We start from the raw sequence: 17,323 nt of genomic DNA on the forward strand, positions 1-17,323 counted from the left end.
TCCTTCACTCTGCAAATCCCACTCCCTTCTAGCATTGATGATGTTACTAGTTGGGTAATGAAACATCTGCAAGAAAACCACTAAGTTCAGAGAACACCAAGGACCCCACATTCCTCCTCCTCCTCTTCCTCTTCCTCTTTCTCCTCCTCTTCCTCCTCCTCATCCCCCTCCCCTCCTCCCCCTCCTCTTCCTTCACTCTGCAAATCCCACTCCATTCTAGCATTGATGATGTTACTAGTTGGGTAATGAAACATCTGCAAGAAAACCACTAAGTTCAGAGAACACCAAGGACCCCACATTCCTCCTCCTCCTCTTCCTCTTTCTCCTCCTCTTCCTCCTCCTCATCCCCCTCCCCTCCTCCCCCTCCTCTTCCTTCACTCTGCAAATCCCACTCCATTCTAGCATTGATGATGTTACTAGTTGGGTAATGAAACATCTGCAAGAAAACCACCAAGCTCAGAGAACACCAAGGACCCCACATTCCTCCTCCTCCTCTTCCTCCTCCTCTTTCTCCTCCTCTTCCTCCTCCTCCTCCCCCTCCCCTCCTCCCCCTCCTCCTCCTTCACTCTGCAAATCCCACTCCCTTCTAGCATTGATGATGTTACTAGTTGGGTAATGAAACATCTGCAAGAAAACTACCAAGCTCAGGGAACACCAAGGACCCCGCATTCTTCCTCCTCCTCCTCTTCCTCCTCCTCCTCTTTCACTCTGCAAATCCCACTCCCTTCTAGCACTGATGATGTTACTAGTTGGGTAATGAAACATCTGCAAGAAAACTACCAAGCTCAGGGAACACCAAGGACCCCACATTCTTCCTCCTCCTCCTCTTCCTCCTCCTCCTCTTTCACTCTGCAAATCCCACTCCCTTCTAGCACTGATGATGTTAACTAGTTGGGTAATGAAACATCTGCAAGAAAGCCACCAAGCTCAGAGAACACCAAGGGCCCCTCATTTCAACCCTGAGCTACAAATATTCTCCTTTAGAGAGATGTTTAGCGGTCTCGCTAATGACTTCTAATTGGATATTTCGGTCTTCTCCTTTTCAGCTTTAAGGAGCTATGCTAGTCAAGGCTCTAAAGAGAAATGTAATTGAGATGTAAGGTGTGTGTGTGTGTAATATTCTAATTTTCTGCTTGAGATGGCTTGCTGGATGCTAAAGTTTCTTTTAGAGGTATTGAGTGCAATTGGGTGACCTAAAACATGAGTTTATGTTTACCAACAAAACATTGTTTTTTGGGGATACAGAGTTGTCTTCACATGGGGGGATATTGAGTTCCATGGACTTGCATCTGGGATGAGCCATAGGGATGCCTCCGGCTCCATGACACCATCCCATAATTTGCATCCGTTAAGCATAAAACCATGACAGGTGCAAATGGCATAATTAGCTTTATATTTGATACGATGCTGTGATCCATTTGACATCCCTTGCCCCTGTAGACATCCGGGGTCCTAAGGCAGCAAGTTGGTGCTAATGGAAAAGTAAATTAGCTTCTGGCTGTTGGCTCCAATTTTCCTTTTTCTTCTTTTTAATTTTCAAGTATTGGAAAGATTATTATCTACAATGGAACATGTCTGAGTATCCTGGAGTGAAGAATGTTCGCTTCCCTGCTGGACAGATATGGAAGCCAGACATCCTTCTGTATAACAGGTAGGAATAGTAAAGGTAAAGGCTCCCTTCGCACATATGTGCTAGTCGTTCCCGACTCTAGGGGGCGGTGCTTATCTCCGCTTCAAAGCCGAAGAGCCAGCGCTGTCCGAAGACGTCTCCATGGTCATGTGGCCGTCATGACTCAATGCCAAAAGTGCACGGAACGCTGTTACCTTCCCACCAAAGGTGGTCCCTATTTTTCTACTTGCATTTTTTACCTGCTTTCGAACTGCTCGGTTGGCAGAAGCTGGGACAAGTCACGGGAGCTCACCCTGTTACGCGGCACTGGGGATTCGAACTGCTGAACTGCCGACCTTTTCGATCGACAAGCTCAGCGTCTTAGCCACTGAACCACCGCATCCCTTATACAGGTAGGAATAGTTGATGCTAAAAGAAGGAAGAGAATTGTCAGGGTTCCAAGTAACACCCTCCCGCTCAACGAAAGAAGACTCTGAGGCTAGAAATTCCTCAAAGTTCCATTTTATTAGAGATGTCATATTGGCACATTTGGGAAAACCCGAACCTGAAAGCTTCCAGGTTCTCCCCACCCAAAAGAAAGTCCAAGTCCCTTCCTTCTCCACCCACATGTCCATCACATGATCCAATCAATGCACCGTCCCAACTGGAGATGCCTCCCAATCATACCACTCCAGGTGCAGGGCAGGATGTCCTTGACTCTCAGAGAAAAGAATGTTATTTTGGCTAGATATCTCCACCACTCCAGGCAATCTCCCCCTCCCAGTTTCCCACAGCACTAAGTGTGGCAGCTCTGAAGATCCAAAGAACAAGATGGCCTCCAGGGCTGACAAGAATTTCACTTCAAGGACAATGGAGATTGAATGTGCCTGCTATGAGGTGTCTCCAAAATCTTGAGTATATTCTTGACTGGGTGGGGCTGGGGACATTATTCATGAAACAGAGGAAGAAGATGGGAAGAAATCCTAAATCTCTGCTGCCCCAAGGAAGAGCAATGGGCTGTCATCTTGCTGTTCTTCTGGTTCCCATCTAGAGAACATCTGAAGAATCACCCTGCATCTACTTAGGCTTCAGCAAAAAGATCTTCCAGATGACAGCATTTCCATCCAGATGAGTTTTGGAAAATTTCAAATCAGTTTGGGGAGCCCAGAGAGGGGTGACCCCTTTGGCCACGTGATATCTGCAACTATGGAGTGGCAGATGGTCCAAAAAACCCAAACAAAACCCAGATTGGAATATAGCTGGAGGTGTTACACATGTGTATAAATATCTCAACCATCTGTGAAACGATCAGCTGAAACTCTCAGCCTAAGAAACCAGATTTCGCGAGAAAGATTGAATCAGTTTTCTGGAGATGCCTTGAACGGCTGAGGTTATAAATAATATCTTGTAGCTGTCTGGCAAGAAGGCATTTCTTAAGATGCATTTGTATAAATGCATACATTAACAGTGACACCGGCAAATTGCACAAAGTTGTCACTTAGCTGCACAATATTGTTGCTGCTATAATTATGCTTTCATCACCGGCTTAATTACAAAGTCATATTTCATTATGGAGATAGAGGAAGGGGAGACGGGAGCAGTAAATTTTGATTCAACTTGCCGTTCGGCGGAATCCGAGCATTCTCGGCTTCCTTAGTAGGACATCAGCAGTTGCCTGCAGAGACTTACGACTGAATAATAAACACACTTCCCTCGTTTGGAAACAAGCAAATCGCACAAGCACTTCGCAATGCTCCTTGCCCAAACATTTCCACACCGCTGGCTGTACAATATTAGAGCCATTGTAAGTTATGAGAGAGGGTCACAGGTCCATGTAGTAGATCTTCTTCAAGGCAGGCATTGGAAGTTTGATTTCCATCGCCTCTGTTTCAGGAGATCAAGTTGCAATTGAAGTCGTAAAAAACAGTTCGAACAGGTAAAACTGAACAAGAGGAACTGGGACTTAAACCAGGACCAAAGCTTAGTGGTTTTAGCACACCTTTACCTCTCAGGTTCATTTCACAGCATCTTCAGGTAAAGCTGAAGAAACATCTACCTGAAACCTTGCGAAGTATTCTCCTAAGGCAGGGGTCTGCAACTTTAAACACTCAAAGAGCCATTTTGACCCGTTTCCCACAGAAAAGAAAACACCGGGAGCCACAAAACTCTTCCACAACTTCGCACATTGGCGGTTGTGACGCATATTTTGAGTGACAGGGAGCCGCAGCAGAGGGGTGAAAGAGCCACATGCAGCTCCGGAGCCGCAGGTTGCTGACCCCTGTCTTAAGGCAATGAGATCTTGATTGCAAAAATTCAGAGAGCTTAGATTGGGAGTCCTTCTCCTCCTTCTCCTTCTCCTCCTCTTCTTCTTTTCCTCCTTTTTTTCTCTCTACTGTTGTCTCTCTAGTTCCCAGCTGGAAGTTGCTGGTTGGGTTGATAATCCTGGAGTTCTAACCGTTTTAAATTGTTCCTACCGGTCTCACCATTGCTGCTATGATGTGTTTCAAGTCCACCTTGGTCAATAACTGAGTCATTCTCCATATGCTGGGCTTGTGTGAATATTGGGAGGAATCCTTGTGGCAAGCTAAGATTTGGGGTTCAGCTTAAAACCCTTTGCGCTCTCTTAAACGTTCTTCCTGGGCAGTTCAGCTACAGAAATAGCATCTTAAAATTCTCCCCTCTGGCTGTTGTACTCACACATTGCCCTTTCTGAGTGCATTCCCAGCTGTCTCTGTCCATTCATCCTGCTAAGCTACTGTCTTCTATGCAGGGCCAGTCGTATTTATGCACCAGATAGAAAAGCCTGCTTGTTGAATGCCGCAGAGAGAAGGGATTAAGTCGGAGAGCGGATTTAAATGTTCCCAGAGAGTTTTGTCGTGTTATGCTTTGTTTCGCTGGCTTCTGCTCAGCCTTCGCCCGACTCCCTCGCTGGTCTTTAAAAAAAAATGTAGAACTAAATTCTTGGCTGCTTCTGCAAATGTGTGGCCACAAAAATCTGAAGGCTCTTTGGCTGAAGGCTGAAAGAAACGCATCCATCAGCCATCTCGCCAATATTTCACAGATAAAAATAGAAGTGCTTAAGATGCCTGCTATTGTTTTCACAGGAGATCCAAAATGGACAGATCTTTCTTCTTGGGTCTTCTTGGGTTTGGATTGCCAAGGAGCGCTGTGCATCAGCAGATAAGAACTCTCTGCTTCATGTCTACCTTCTCGTGGCAAGATTTCTTTAGCAGATCTTCTGTTGTGACCTAGGCTTATTGAGTCATTACAAGACACAATTAGTCCCAAACAAACCTATTTTATTGTAACAGCTGAGAATTATGTTCATTCCCAGCTGAGTCCCAATTAGTAGCAAAACAAGTCCTAGACAAGTTCTAGGCAGACATCTAGATCATCTTTGGAACATCTAGAGTACCTTTGAAGTGATGGTGTTCTCCAGGTGGTGTGTGTAACAGAGTCAGGTCTTTGTTCATTTTTAGCCCATGTGTGAGCATCTTAATATGCTTATTACTCACTGATGAGTACTCAGTTCTAATCTTTGGCCATGCGTCTACGGATTGGCCACATCTTGGCTTAAGTACCAAGAAAGTGCCTTGTCTCCTTTCTCAAACGAGCTTCGACACTTGGTTAATTTCGCTCCAATTTGGAGCTGCCACTGTCAATCATGGTGGATTTCCTTCTGGCCCACTTGAGGATTGGCATCGCAATTAGACGCTAGTGTGAACTCATGATATCGTCTTAGTTTAGTGGTCTGTTAGAGAAGACACTTTCTCCCGTCAATCAACCAAGACCTTCTTTCAGGCCTGACAACTTCATTTTGTTTACTTCAGGATCCTAGTGAGTCTTTTTTCTTCTTCTTTTCATGCATCTCTTTCTTGTTTAAATAATCTTGGATAAAACTTGCTCCAAAACACGCTCTACCAGTTCCATCTGTCAAGAGGAAAAATTGGTTCTGGCGCCAGTGTTTAAGCAAGAGCTGGAGATGAGCATATGTTATTAGCCTTGGAGGGAAGGGAAAACACTAAAAGGCTTATGAAGACTTCCTTGTGGGAAAAGAGCTCAAGACATGCTCAGAACAAGCATTGTTGTTCGACATTCATTTCTGTGCAATGTATTTTTTTTAAAATCCTTGTTGGAAATGGGGACTGGAGAAATGTTCAGAAGTTCAGCTGTTGGTTCTGTTGGGTTTGGCCAAAGACTCTGGTTCAACCTCAGTTTTTCCAAATTGTCCTGCACTGATGAGGTTACCTAGTTGGGTAATGAAAAGTCTGCAAAACAACAAGAAGAATAACCAAGCTCAGAGAGCACCAAGAACTCCACAATTGAGTCCTGAGCTACAGATCTTTCCTTCAAAAGGAATATGAAGTAATGTATTCATCCCTATTTGTTGCACTTAGAGGTATACAGCTAATCCTTAATTTACAACCCACAACTGGAGGCAAAAATTCCATTGCTAAGCAAGGCAGTTGTTAAGTAAATTGCACCCAGGTTTACATTTGTCTGAACTGTTATAGGTTCTCCTGCTTGAACAAGAGGTTGGACTAGAAGACTAGAAGACCAAGGCCCCTTCCAACTCTGTGATTCTGTGATTCTCCGATGCTTGGCTTCTTAACAACTGTCCTCCCAGAACAGTTGCTATTTGTGAGCCTGGAATGTCCAATTCACGCCGTCCAAAGCATGGGGAGAAGCTTCCTTCTGTTGAGGATCAAGATGAGGCTCGCTTCATAAGAGCTGAAATGCATCTCGTGGGAGACCTGCAAAAGAGCATCGGTGGATTCTGGCTAAACATATGCTCAGGCGACTTCTTTTGGCAGCCTTCATTTTTCAACCCATTCAGTTGTCAATTTGTCAAAGTCTGTTAAGTAGCGTTGTAGGAAAGTGGAGACGTTGTGTCTTCTGACCCGGATTGTGATGGATTTCCTTTCAGAAAGCACTGACAAGGTCCCTAATTCACCGGGAGATGGGGGTGATAGGCCCAATTTCATTCCCTCCATATGCTCGCACCTATTTCTGTGATGGCCGTGTGCAGTGCCTGGAAGAGACTGCAAGAGACGGCTGATTGATGAGGCCGTCAGCATCAACCCCATGCTGTCCCTCAACCACAGACGGGGTCTCTACTCTCTACCTGAACTCATCCTGCGAGTGGGAGAAGTTGTAGCAAATCTTTAGCTTTATCCTCCATTGGCAGAGAAGAGCAAAGCAAGTAGGTAGCCAGCATCTTCTCAAAGAGGCCATCTTCAAGGATGGACCTAAAATTACAGCTTTCTCTCTGGGAACTTCTTTTCAGCAGAAAATGGTCTTTGGACCACCCACTGCACACAGGTAGTCCTCAATTTACAACAATTCATTTAGTGTCCCTTCAAAACTACAACGGCACTGAAAAAAAGTGACTTATGACCGTTTTTCACACTTACGACCATGGTAGCATCCCACGGTCACATAAATACTGGATATTTTGACCAAACACGATTCTTTTTTGTTTGTTGGGTTTAATTCTAATAAAAATCATTTCTCTTTTCTTTGTTGATTTTCCCCAGTGCTGATGAACGTTTTGATGCTACTTTCCATACAAATGTTTTGGTCAACTCTTCAGGATACTGTCAGTATCTTCCTCCAGGTATGAATTATGGGAATAGTGGGAAAATTAACACCTGTCTCAGGAGTCCCTGGCATGCTTCCAATAACGAGATAGGATTTTTGGAAAAGTTAAATGAGCTCCTCTTTTAAAAAATAATAATTATAAATCAGCCTATCCCTGCTGTTGTTTTAATATGATAATGGGTATAAATAAAAACATATTTATAGATAAGAGGCCCCTCAAACTTACAGAGATGCAGCGATAGCCACGGCAGGATTAACTTTTAGAAATATTGATAGAAAAGGAACATGAAGTCATTCTCTTAGATCAAAAATACAAGGAAGAATCTAGCTGGAAATATGTAAACAAGCAAACAAACAAAAATCACAGAAATAAAATGAAAAATAAAATAATAGTTACAGGAAAGAAGAAAAAGCTATTGGTACAGAAAAGAATCAATGTGATGCTAGTAATGTTAATAGTTTGTGTTATTTTACAGGGAACACACCATAACAATACTTTTAAACAAATCGGTTGTAAATTTGGAAGGGCAGAAGTTTTGCATTTTTTAAAAAAGTGAATGCTTGACCTATTCCTTCCTTCCTTCCTTCCTTCCTTCCTTCCTTCCTTCCTTCCTTCCTTCCTTCCTTCCTTCCTTCCTTCCCTCCCTCCCTCCCTCCCTCCCCCCCTCCTTCCCTCCCTCCCTCCCTTCCTTCCTTCCTTCTTTTCCTTTCCACTTCAATCTAGGGATTTTCAAGAGTTCTTGCTCCATCGATGTCCGCTGGTTTCCTTTTGATGTCCAGAACTGTAAATTGAAGTTTGGATCCTGGACTTATGGAGGCTGGTCTCTTGATCTCCAGATGGAAACAGCAGAAATCTCTGGATACATTTCGAATGGCGAGTGGGACTTAGTTGGTAAGCGAAATCCGTGGATCTTCTTTACAAACAGGACTTTCCTCTCCCCGCCCTCCCCCCCCCCAGTTGAATACTGGGTGGCTCAGACTGGTATAAAGTAACAGCATGTAATAAAAATAAAGCAAAGAAGAAAGAAAGAGAAAAAAAGAAAGAGAAAGAAAGAAAGAAGAAAGAATGAAAGAGCAAAAGAAAGAAAGAAAGAAAAGGAAGGAAAGAAGGGGGGAAGAAAGGGGGAAAGGCAAAGAGAAGAAACAAAGGAAGGAAGAAAGGGGAAAAGGGAAAGAAAAGGAAGAAAGGAAGGAAGGAAGGGGAAAAGGAAAAGAAAAGGAAGGAAGGAAGGGGAAAAGGGAAAGGAAGGAAGGGAGGGAGGAAGGAAGAAGGGGAAAAGGGAAAGAGAAGGCAGAAAGGAAGGAAGGAAGGAAGGAAGGGAAAAAGGGAAATGGAAGGAAGAAAGAAAGGAAGGAAGAAAGGGAAAAGGCAAAGAGAAGGAAGGAAGGGGGAAAGGGAAAGAAAAGGAAGGAAGGAAGTGAAGGGAAAAGGCAAAGGAAAGGGAGGAAGATGAGAAAGGGGGAAGGAAGGAAGGAAGGAAGGAAGGAAGGAAGGAAGGAAGGAAGGAAGGAAGGAAGGAAGGAAGGGGGAATGCATTCTTATAGACCCCAGTTGACTCTTTATGACCATAGTCTGTGGGCTCCCTGCCCCCAGGACATTTGAGGGCTGAAGATGAGAGTCCATAGAGAAAAATATTGGATATAATTGCTAAAAAAAAATCCCAATGTATCCATAATCTCACCAAGTCCTGAAGAAGACTTCTCTTTAAGACTCTTCAGGGATCTACAGCTCCAAGGGGTACCGAGAGTAGGCCAAGGGAGCGATCCATCCTGAGTGTGGCCAATAACAGGGAGCATTATGCAAGGAGGCTACTCAGAAGGTCTCTAGTGGGTGTGGATTGGCTTCACGGATGGTGACGCACGGATCACCTTCTCGGTGGCCAGCAACACCCGCAATGGAGATGAATCCAAATGGGCCGGTGATGGTGTGGTCATATCGGCCAAGATCTGGCATCTGCTGCTCAGCCCCCTCATCCATCCCTGGGTGTCAAGTAAGCTTTGAAAGGTCCTTGAAACAAAATGACTAAGATTGAGGATGGGCAGGGCTGGAACGAAAACTAAACATCTCAGTAGTGTTATCCTACCTGGGGGAATCGTTATGGCAGTGAGAGAGCTCACAGATGCTGCTTTACTGCACCCTGTGTAAAAAAGTTGTGTTTTTATTGCCCCATTATAAAAAACAGGACAGCTGGGGGGAGGGGGGTGGGCTGCTATCACAATTCGATACTTCTTAATTGTCCATATTCCTGATCGTTCATTAAAAGCAGCCCAAAGTTTTGTGCGCCTGCCAACCCGGACAGGAAGTATTTGGTAATTTCACTGGAGGCCTCTCCGATGCCTACATAAAGTTGTAAATTATTAAGTCGGAAGATTAAAAATGGGCCACTTTTGTCAGTCTTTCTGATGAGAGCTAATAACAAAATAAGAGACCGGGGAATAGTTTTACAATCTCTGTAGCCGATTCATGAAAGACAGCTTGAGTGGTATGATTGTTTTTATGAGAGTCGGATATTTGGAAATTTTTTTATCTTCCCATTGCTCCACTCTTCGACATTTGCTCAATGTGCATTGATTCAGTTTGACTGTTGGCAACTAAACAACTCTCTTCTTCTTCTTCCTCCTCCTCCTCCTTCCTCCTTCTTTTCTTCTCTTCCTCCTCCTCCTCTTCTTCTTCCTCCTCCTCATCTTCTTCTTCCTCCTTCTCCTCTTCTTCTTCTCTTCCTCCTCCTCCTTCCTCCTCCTCCTCCCTCTCCTCCCCCATCTCTCCCTCCTCCTCCTCCTCCTCCTCCTCCTCCTCCTCCTCCTCCTCCTCCTCCTTCTCCTCCTCCTCCTTCTCCTCCTCCTCCCCTATCTTCTCCTCCTCCTCCCCCAATGGCTGGTCCATCTGAATTTGTGTTCTTCCCACCCAGGAGTTCCAGGCAAGAGAACAGAATCCTTCTACGAATGTTGCAAAGAGCCCTATCCAGATGTGACCTTTACAATCACAATGCGACGGAGAACATTGTATTATGGACTTAATCTTCTCATTCCATGTGTCCTGATCTCAGCACTTGCCCTTCTGGTTTTCCTGCTTCCAGCTGACTCTGGAGAGAAAATTTCACTTGGTAAAGAGATGATTCTGTTTGCTTTGAAGCAAGTTTTTTTCTTGCTGACGGTCACCTCCAGCTTTAAAAGCAGGTGGAAAGCAGGTAGAAAGAAATTTCCAGGAAATCATAGAAGAATTGGATCAGGAGCAGGGAGTGAGTGAAGGCAGTCAAATCAACAGCTGAGGAAACTGTCGCCCATATAACTTTTATAACCTTGACACTTCAAAAAAATTCAGTGGTTTTTTTAAAATGTTGGTCACCAGATCTGCTTCATTTGCTATCTGGCAAAGAAGAGAACTGAGTTTCTGCTTCCATTTGCTAGGCTTGTTACATCCAACTGTAAAAATCTAGATGAACATTTAGTTGCAGCAAAGAGTTTCCCTTAATTATTTGTTGTAACCCAATGTTCTTCTTGATTTTTGGACCAGATATGGCAATCAAATCCTAGTCTTGCCATTAGCAGGAGGAATATAGCAGTTCTAAACTGGAACAATGCAGCTAAATATTTGGGTTCCCAGGATGCTGGTGGGCAGACATTAACAAGAGAAAAGAATTTTGCCAAAGATGCCCCTGTGTTGACAGCAGAAATGAGTTTCAGATGAGGCATGTTTGCAACCCCTTTTACCTACTCATTAGCAAGTTCCATTTTGCTCAATGAGGATGGCTCCCAAGTAGGACTACAACTGCCTCCTTGTTAGAATTTCACTGGTTAAGAATGTATACACATCCCTGGTTTTACATCCTCATCTCATCATGGACATAAAATCTTGACTTAATGTATGTTTGTAGCAATCGTTGGGGGTGGGTGGGGAAAGAGCATAAGGATGATTCATTTTGGCACTCCAGTTTGGCGAGCTTCTCTGTCCAACAGATGAGCAATGTGGAATCAAAGTGCCAAAGGGTACCATTTGCAACCCATCATCATCATCTATGAACTTTTTCCAAGTCCATATTGCATAGCATATAGCGTCTTCTCTCTCTCTCTCTCCCCCTCTCCTCCATCCCCTTGTTTTCCACAACATGAACAAGATCCAAAGGATAGCTACTAAATATTTTATATTCGGTTACTCAGCAGTGCAGCAAAGCCAGAAGGATGGGAAAATGTGTAGTAATTTGCCTGCTAAATATACATAGGGTTGGTATTGCCAGGGGCCTACAAGGATCACCCTCTGTGAGAGGGGGGTGGGTGGGTCTTGGTCCTCCTGAGAGCATTCTTGCAAGGAATTTAAGATTTCACCAGCCTTCCAGGTGGTTGAGTAGAGTAGACAAACATGAAAAACGGAGTGTATAAAAAGTGGTAGAAAGAACACCATGGTGGGCTGCCAAAGACACCCCCAGCTGGAATTATCTCTCCACAAAGTCTTTTATCATCAAGAGATATCACCTTTTAAAAACATGGCTCTTTCGCGGTCAGTACTGACCTTTACCCTCCAATCCCTCCCTTTCCGATCCCCAATTCTCTGCTTCTCATTGGCTATCTTCCAAGCCACTTTCCCCATCTCTTCTTCGTCAGATCACAGGAATGTCTCCCCCTCTCCCATCTCCCAGGAGACAGAATCTTCAAAGGGATTTAGTAGGCAAAAGTTCAAGCTTCTCCTCTCTTTATATATGTCAGTGCTGGGACGCTGACAACATCCAGTGCCATCAGCCTTCTCTCCTCCTCTTCTTTGAGACATTGGTGGAGATTCTCAACTGTTCCAGACTCCATCTGAATCTTCCCTTTGTCTTCTCCCGTCCAACGTTAACACTTCCGGTCTCACCGACTTTCCTCTTATCAGTTGCTGGCCACCCTTTGGGGCACTTGTCAATTGCCAGACACCTTTTAGATGTGCTTGAAATGCCAACTGGAACATCCGAAGGGTATCAGGGATGGGTGAGGTTGGGTTCTACGCCACAGAGGGATTGAGATTTTTCACGCTGCAGTCTATCTCATTGTTTCTCAACCTTGGCCCCTTTCGGATGTATGGACTTCAATTCTCAAAATCGAAAATTGTGAAGTGAAGGCTCCATCTGAAAGTTGCCAAAGCTGAGAACGTTGGTATATTTAATCAACCTCAGCCTGTTCTGTGCCCTGAGTCCAACCCAATCATTTGTTTTCCAGGAATCACAGTTTTGTTATCCCTCACCGTTTTTATGCTCTTGGTGGCCGAAATCATGCCAGCAACATCGGATTCGGTGCCGTTAATTGGTAAGTCCCTTTCAAAGAATTAAGCTCTTTTCTATCTTGCAATACAGTCATGTTTTGCAAGATTGGCATGTTTCCTCTTTGCACTGGGTAGACCAGGCCAAAGCGATGCAGGCTGGCCCCTTACATTTTCTAGGATGGCCTCACGGGCTGGATCCGACCACATCCGAACCTGGGCCTTGAGTTTGATACCCCCGTAATAGAGCAATCGGTTGATCTTCCATATCAGTCTTACGGCATCTTTTTTTTTTAAAAAAAAATATATGTATTTCTTGCTTCCTTCCATAGCTCAGTATTTTGCCAGTACCATGATTATTGTCGGACTTTCGGTGGTGGTAACGGTCATTGTCCTCCAATATCATCACCATGACCCTGAAGGTGGGAAAATGCCAAAGTGGGTAAGCACCATTTTTTTGGCAGAATTTTATTTTTCCTCCGTTAAGAACACCCGACCAGCCACAGAGGCAAGTGAATTACCGCCCTGGTAGGAAATGTGAGATTTTTTTTCAGGCAGAAGAGAAAAATGCGTAGCGATTTCTGCTACCTGAAGTTCAACCGACCGTAGCTCCCTCTCTGTTTCTGCTGCCAAGTATCAGGAGCTGCCGCGATGTATATTTTATTTATCCAGATATGTTGCTCCGCCTCTTCATCTGTGAAGTTCATTCAAGCAGCCAACTCATCATCAATAAATAAAGAACACAGAAAATAAAGGAATACGTATCTTTTTCCCTCCAGCAGGCAGAAAATTCTTTGGCTGCATAAGCGAATGTTTTTTAAACTTTCAGGGGGCATCTGGAGTACCGTTGAGAAGGGGTCCAAGTTCCTTTCCTTTCCGTACGGTTTTGCACAGATTTTGCAACTAGACCGTAAAGTGGTTGTTCTTTCCCCCCCACCAAACATCACCAGAAAACTTTAGAGTAGGGAGTCTTCTCTTATTGTTACCAGCTTCAAAGAATTCTACTATCAGACTTTCTCTTAACATAGCTTTACAACAAAGTAGAATTAGTTTTGCTTGTCCAGGGTGTTGATTGGGGTCATGTTCAACTGTGGAACCCATGGGTGAGTCTCAGTGACCCATATATATGATTGTGATTTTATTAGGTAAACATCTGAAGATGATGTGCCTCAACTTTGTGCTTTCCTCTTTTCTAAATACAGGTAGTCCTTGATTTACAACCACAATTGAGCCCAGAATTTATGTTGCTAAGTCAGAAATTTGATAAGTGAGTTTTGCACCATCTTACGACTTTTCTTGCCACGGTTGTTAAGTGAATCACTGCCGTGGTTAAATTAGTGCCATAGCTGTTAAGTGAATCTGGCTTGTCAGAAAGTCGCAAAAGAGGATCACGTGACCCCGGAACACTGCAACTGTCATAAATATGAACCAGTTGTCAAACACCAGAATGCAAATCACATGACCACGGGGATGATACCATGGTCATAAGTGTGGAAAATGTCATAAGTCACTTTTTTCAGTGCGGTTGTAACTTTGAATGGTCACTAAACAAACTGTTGTAAGTTGAGGACTACCTGTAATGGTATGTGGGAAAGACCTTGGGGGAATGAGACGAGGAGCTACTGCCTAGGAACCATCTAGATAAGAGAAGACATAGACCTCAGCTGCATAACAGACTGAGAAAGAGACCTAGAAGGGATCCTTCTTAGCTTATCAGACTGAAAAGGAGAAGGCAGCAGATTTGTGTTTTTAGACCAGCAAGATTCTGTTAATGTAGCCTTACAATGAAGAAGAATTAGTGTCAACTCTGAAGCCATTTTGGAGCATCTTCAGGGCTGCCACAGCTACGCTGGTTGGAGCTGTGGGAACGGGAGGGGAGAATAAAGAAAGCTGGGGACATGTAGCCAAAATAAAATTCTTTCTCCTGGGAACCAAGGACGTTCTCACCATCTGCTGGGGAGGCGTGGACTGAAACCAACTGGAGTTGGGGCAGTGACCGCATTGGACCATGTGATGGACATGTGGACTGGCGGGAAGAACTTTGACTTTTAATTTGGGTGGGGAAAACTGTGGGAGCAGGGGTGAAATGCTCCCGGTTCGGACCGGATCGCCCGATCCGGTAGCGATGGCGGCAAGTGGTTCGGAGAACCAGTAGCAAAAATCACTGCCCTTCCCCCACCATGCCCAGCTGAGCCTTGCGATCAACAGAGGCTTTTTTTTTCTTTTAAAAGCAATGCTTTTAAAAGTAAAAAAAAAATTGCGTGCCATAGCTGATCACACACACACACCCACGCGCTGTTCTACTTACCCCAGCCTCCTTTTGACGTGCACTGCACACCCGCACCTCGCATTTGGTGCATGGTGCACACTGCACATGTGCAGCCAGCAAACTGGTAGTAAACCAGTTCATATTTCACCACTGCTTCAGAATTGGGTTTTCACCCGATGTGCCAATATAACATGCCTAATAAATCTGTACTTTGAGGAACTCCTAGGCCTCAGAGGTTTGATTGTGTTGGGTCTGTTACTTGGAACCCTGACAATTATCTCAGCTGGTGGTGTTTTCTGTCTGCTCTAATTAGGAAGGCTGACGGAAAGACTCTGTATATCAATCACATGCTTCTCTGTCTTTTCCAGACCAGAATTATCCTCCTCAACTGGTGTGCCTGGTTCCTGAGGATGAAAAGGCCCGGAGAAGGCCGAGTGCGCCCGGCTTGCCAGCACAGACGACGCTGTAGCATTTCAAGCATGGAGATCAATACGGTCAGCGGTCAGCAATCCAGCAATGGGAATATGTTATATATTGGCTTCCGTGGCTTGGAAGGTGTCCAATGCACCCCGACCACTGATTCCGGGGTGATCTGTGGAAGAATGGCTTGTTCTCCCACGGACGAAGAGAACCTCCTTCACAACGTCCACTCCTCTGAAACGGACTCGGATCTAGCGAAGATCCTGGAGGAGATCCGGTACATCGCCAACCGCTTCAGAGACCAGGATGAGGCTCAAGCGATTTGCAACGAGTGGAAGTTTGCCGCCTCCGTGGTGGACCGCCTCTGTTTGATGGCCTTCTCGGTCTTCACCATCATCTGCACCATCGGCATCCTTATGTCGGCGCCCAATTTTGTGGAGGCGGTTTCGAAAGATTTCGCTTGACCTGCGCTTGGGGACTGCCCCTAACCCCAAAGTTGGCCATTTCTAAAAATCTGTTATGTAGCAATAATGTATTTCAGGGCACATGATTCTATTGGATTTATGGATGCAAACTTTGCTCTTTTTTTTCTTTCCGGGGGGGGCTGGGGAGGGTGACGGTTCAGGCTAATTAAGAACCTCAGTGAGGTAACATAAGTGCTCGTCCACCACTACCTGACCTCACAGCTTTGGTGTCTGGAATAAACTCTTTAAATAAAGTCAACTTGCATCTCATTTGTATTATTGATTCAGCTTCGAATATTTTTTTTGTTTTCGGGGATAATTTTTTTATTCATTTGTTTTGTTTGATTGGATTTGGTGCCATGCAATTCCAAATTATTCTTTAAGCAATGATTTGTATTTTTATGGGAAAGCGGTACAAAGAAAGAAAGGAAATCTGAGCCTTCTCCTTTTCCTCCTCCTCCTCTATCTCCTCTTCCATCTCCTTCTCCTCCTCCTCCTCCATCATCTCCATCTCCTTCTCCTTCTCCTTTTCCTCCTCCTCCTCCTCCATCTCCATCTCCATCTTCTCCTCCATTTCCCCTTCCCCCCAGAGAGTTGGAGATAGTCAGCCAAATACTTTTCCACCTCTCTGAACTAAACACACAGTTCTTCTGCACCAATAGTCCTAACCTTCTCCGAGGTCATCTCCATTGTAGGTCCATGGTAGGATTCAAAGTGTTGGCTTTAAACTTTGAAGACCTAAATGGCTCAACTCCCAGATTCTCTTCCAAGCAGAAACCTGCCCATTCAACTGGCATATCCCAGTTGGACGCATGGAAGCTATCTATGAGAAAGGAGATCCTGTGGTGGCTTCCACTCAACGCCATAGCTTCTTGTTGCACATCAGATGACACCCACCCCAGCATCCTTTCCAAAAATGGCTAAGAAGGCGTTGTCTCACAAGGCTCTTGACCTTTCATCAGTGCCATCATCTCCTAAAGCTTACCTTTGCTTCTTTTAATTTTTCAACGCCAAAGTTGTACATGCATCTAAAACTTGCTTGTGTGGTATTTTACAATGGCGAGCAAGATTTACAGCTGTATGCAAATTAAACTAATACCATTTACATAAAGAAGTTAAAAAAAACCCTCTCCATAAAGAAACCCTAATGAGAAGCTTCGTTTTCTGGTTAAGGATTCCTGGATGTCTTCTGGAGCATCTCCCTGAGCTGGAGAGAAGGCCTTGCTTTGATTTCATTGCAAAACTTTGGATTATTAATGCCACAGGCCCTCTGAATTTAACTTCAAAGAAAAAACAGCCTCTGGGTGTGCTGCGCACCGTTTGACACCCCAGTGAGTGACACTGACGGGCAGAAATGAGCAATTAATTTTTTGGGGATGGGGTGGGGGGAAGGATTCTTTGATCCACTGGCACTTAGCTGGGTGTCAACGCCAACTCTGGCAAAACGTTTGGCCAGGCCAAACTGTGGAACTTGTTTCTCTACTCACTGTTTTGTTAGAACACAGAAGAATAGAGTTGGAAGAGACTCTGGGGACTGCTAGTTCAACCCACTCCTCGAGCAGGAGATCCTATGTCTGTGATGGCAAACCTATGGCATGCTGTGGGCATGCGTGCCATCACCAGCTGCTCTTCTGGTTTCCGGCGTGCACGCGCACTGGCTAGCTGGCCTTCATGGGCATCGGGAGCACTGGAAGACGGCCTGAAAACAGCCAAAAACTAAGCCATTTTGGGGT

The 17,323-nt window shown here is 44.7% G+C and overlaps 1 protein-coding gene across 2 annotated transcripts in view; it reads left to right on the forward strand.

The window, feature by feature from the left end:
- Window positions 1–15,590, forward strand: part of CHRFAM7A (CHRNA7 (exons 5-10) and FAM7A (exons A-E) fusion) — a 39,675-nt gene extending 24,085 nt beyond the window's left edge. Inside the window, exons 1-8 of one of the 2 annotated variants that reach the window (XM_070953538.1) lie at window positions 1,139–1,171; window positions 1,542–1,651; window positions 7,147–7,226; window positions 7,935–8,102; window positions 10,120–10,314; window positions 12,398–12,484; window positions 12,770–12,879; window positions 15,075–15,590. In XM_070953538.1, the coding sequence (XP_070809639.1) occupies window positions 1,139–1,171; window positions 1,542–1,651; window positions 7,147–7,226; window positions 7,935–8,102; window positions 10,120–10,314; window positions 12,398–12,484; window positions 12,770–12,879; window positions 15,075–15,590 (1,299 nt within the window). Of the gene's footprint in view, window positions 1–1,138; window positions 1,172–1,541; window positions 1,652–7,146; window positions 7,227–7,934; window positions 8,103–10,119; window positions 10,315–12,397; window positions 12,485–12,769; window positions 12,880–15,074 lie in introns of those variants that run through there. The other variant, XM_070953537.1, reaches the window with a different exon arrangement.
- The last annotated feature ends 1,733 nt before the right edge of the window (window positions 15,591–17,323 follow it).

Source organism: Pituophis catenifer, unplaced genomic scaffold (assembly GCF_029215685.1).
Source record: "Pituophis catenifer annectens isolate HBS135680 unplaced genomic scaffold, rPitCat1.0.hap2 SCAF_14, whole genome shotgun sequence".
Classification (NCBI taxonomy): Eukaryota; Metazoa; Chordata; class Lepidosauria; order Squamata; family Colubridae; genus Pituophis; species Pituophis catenifer.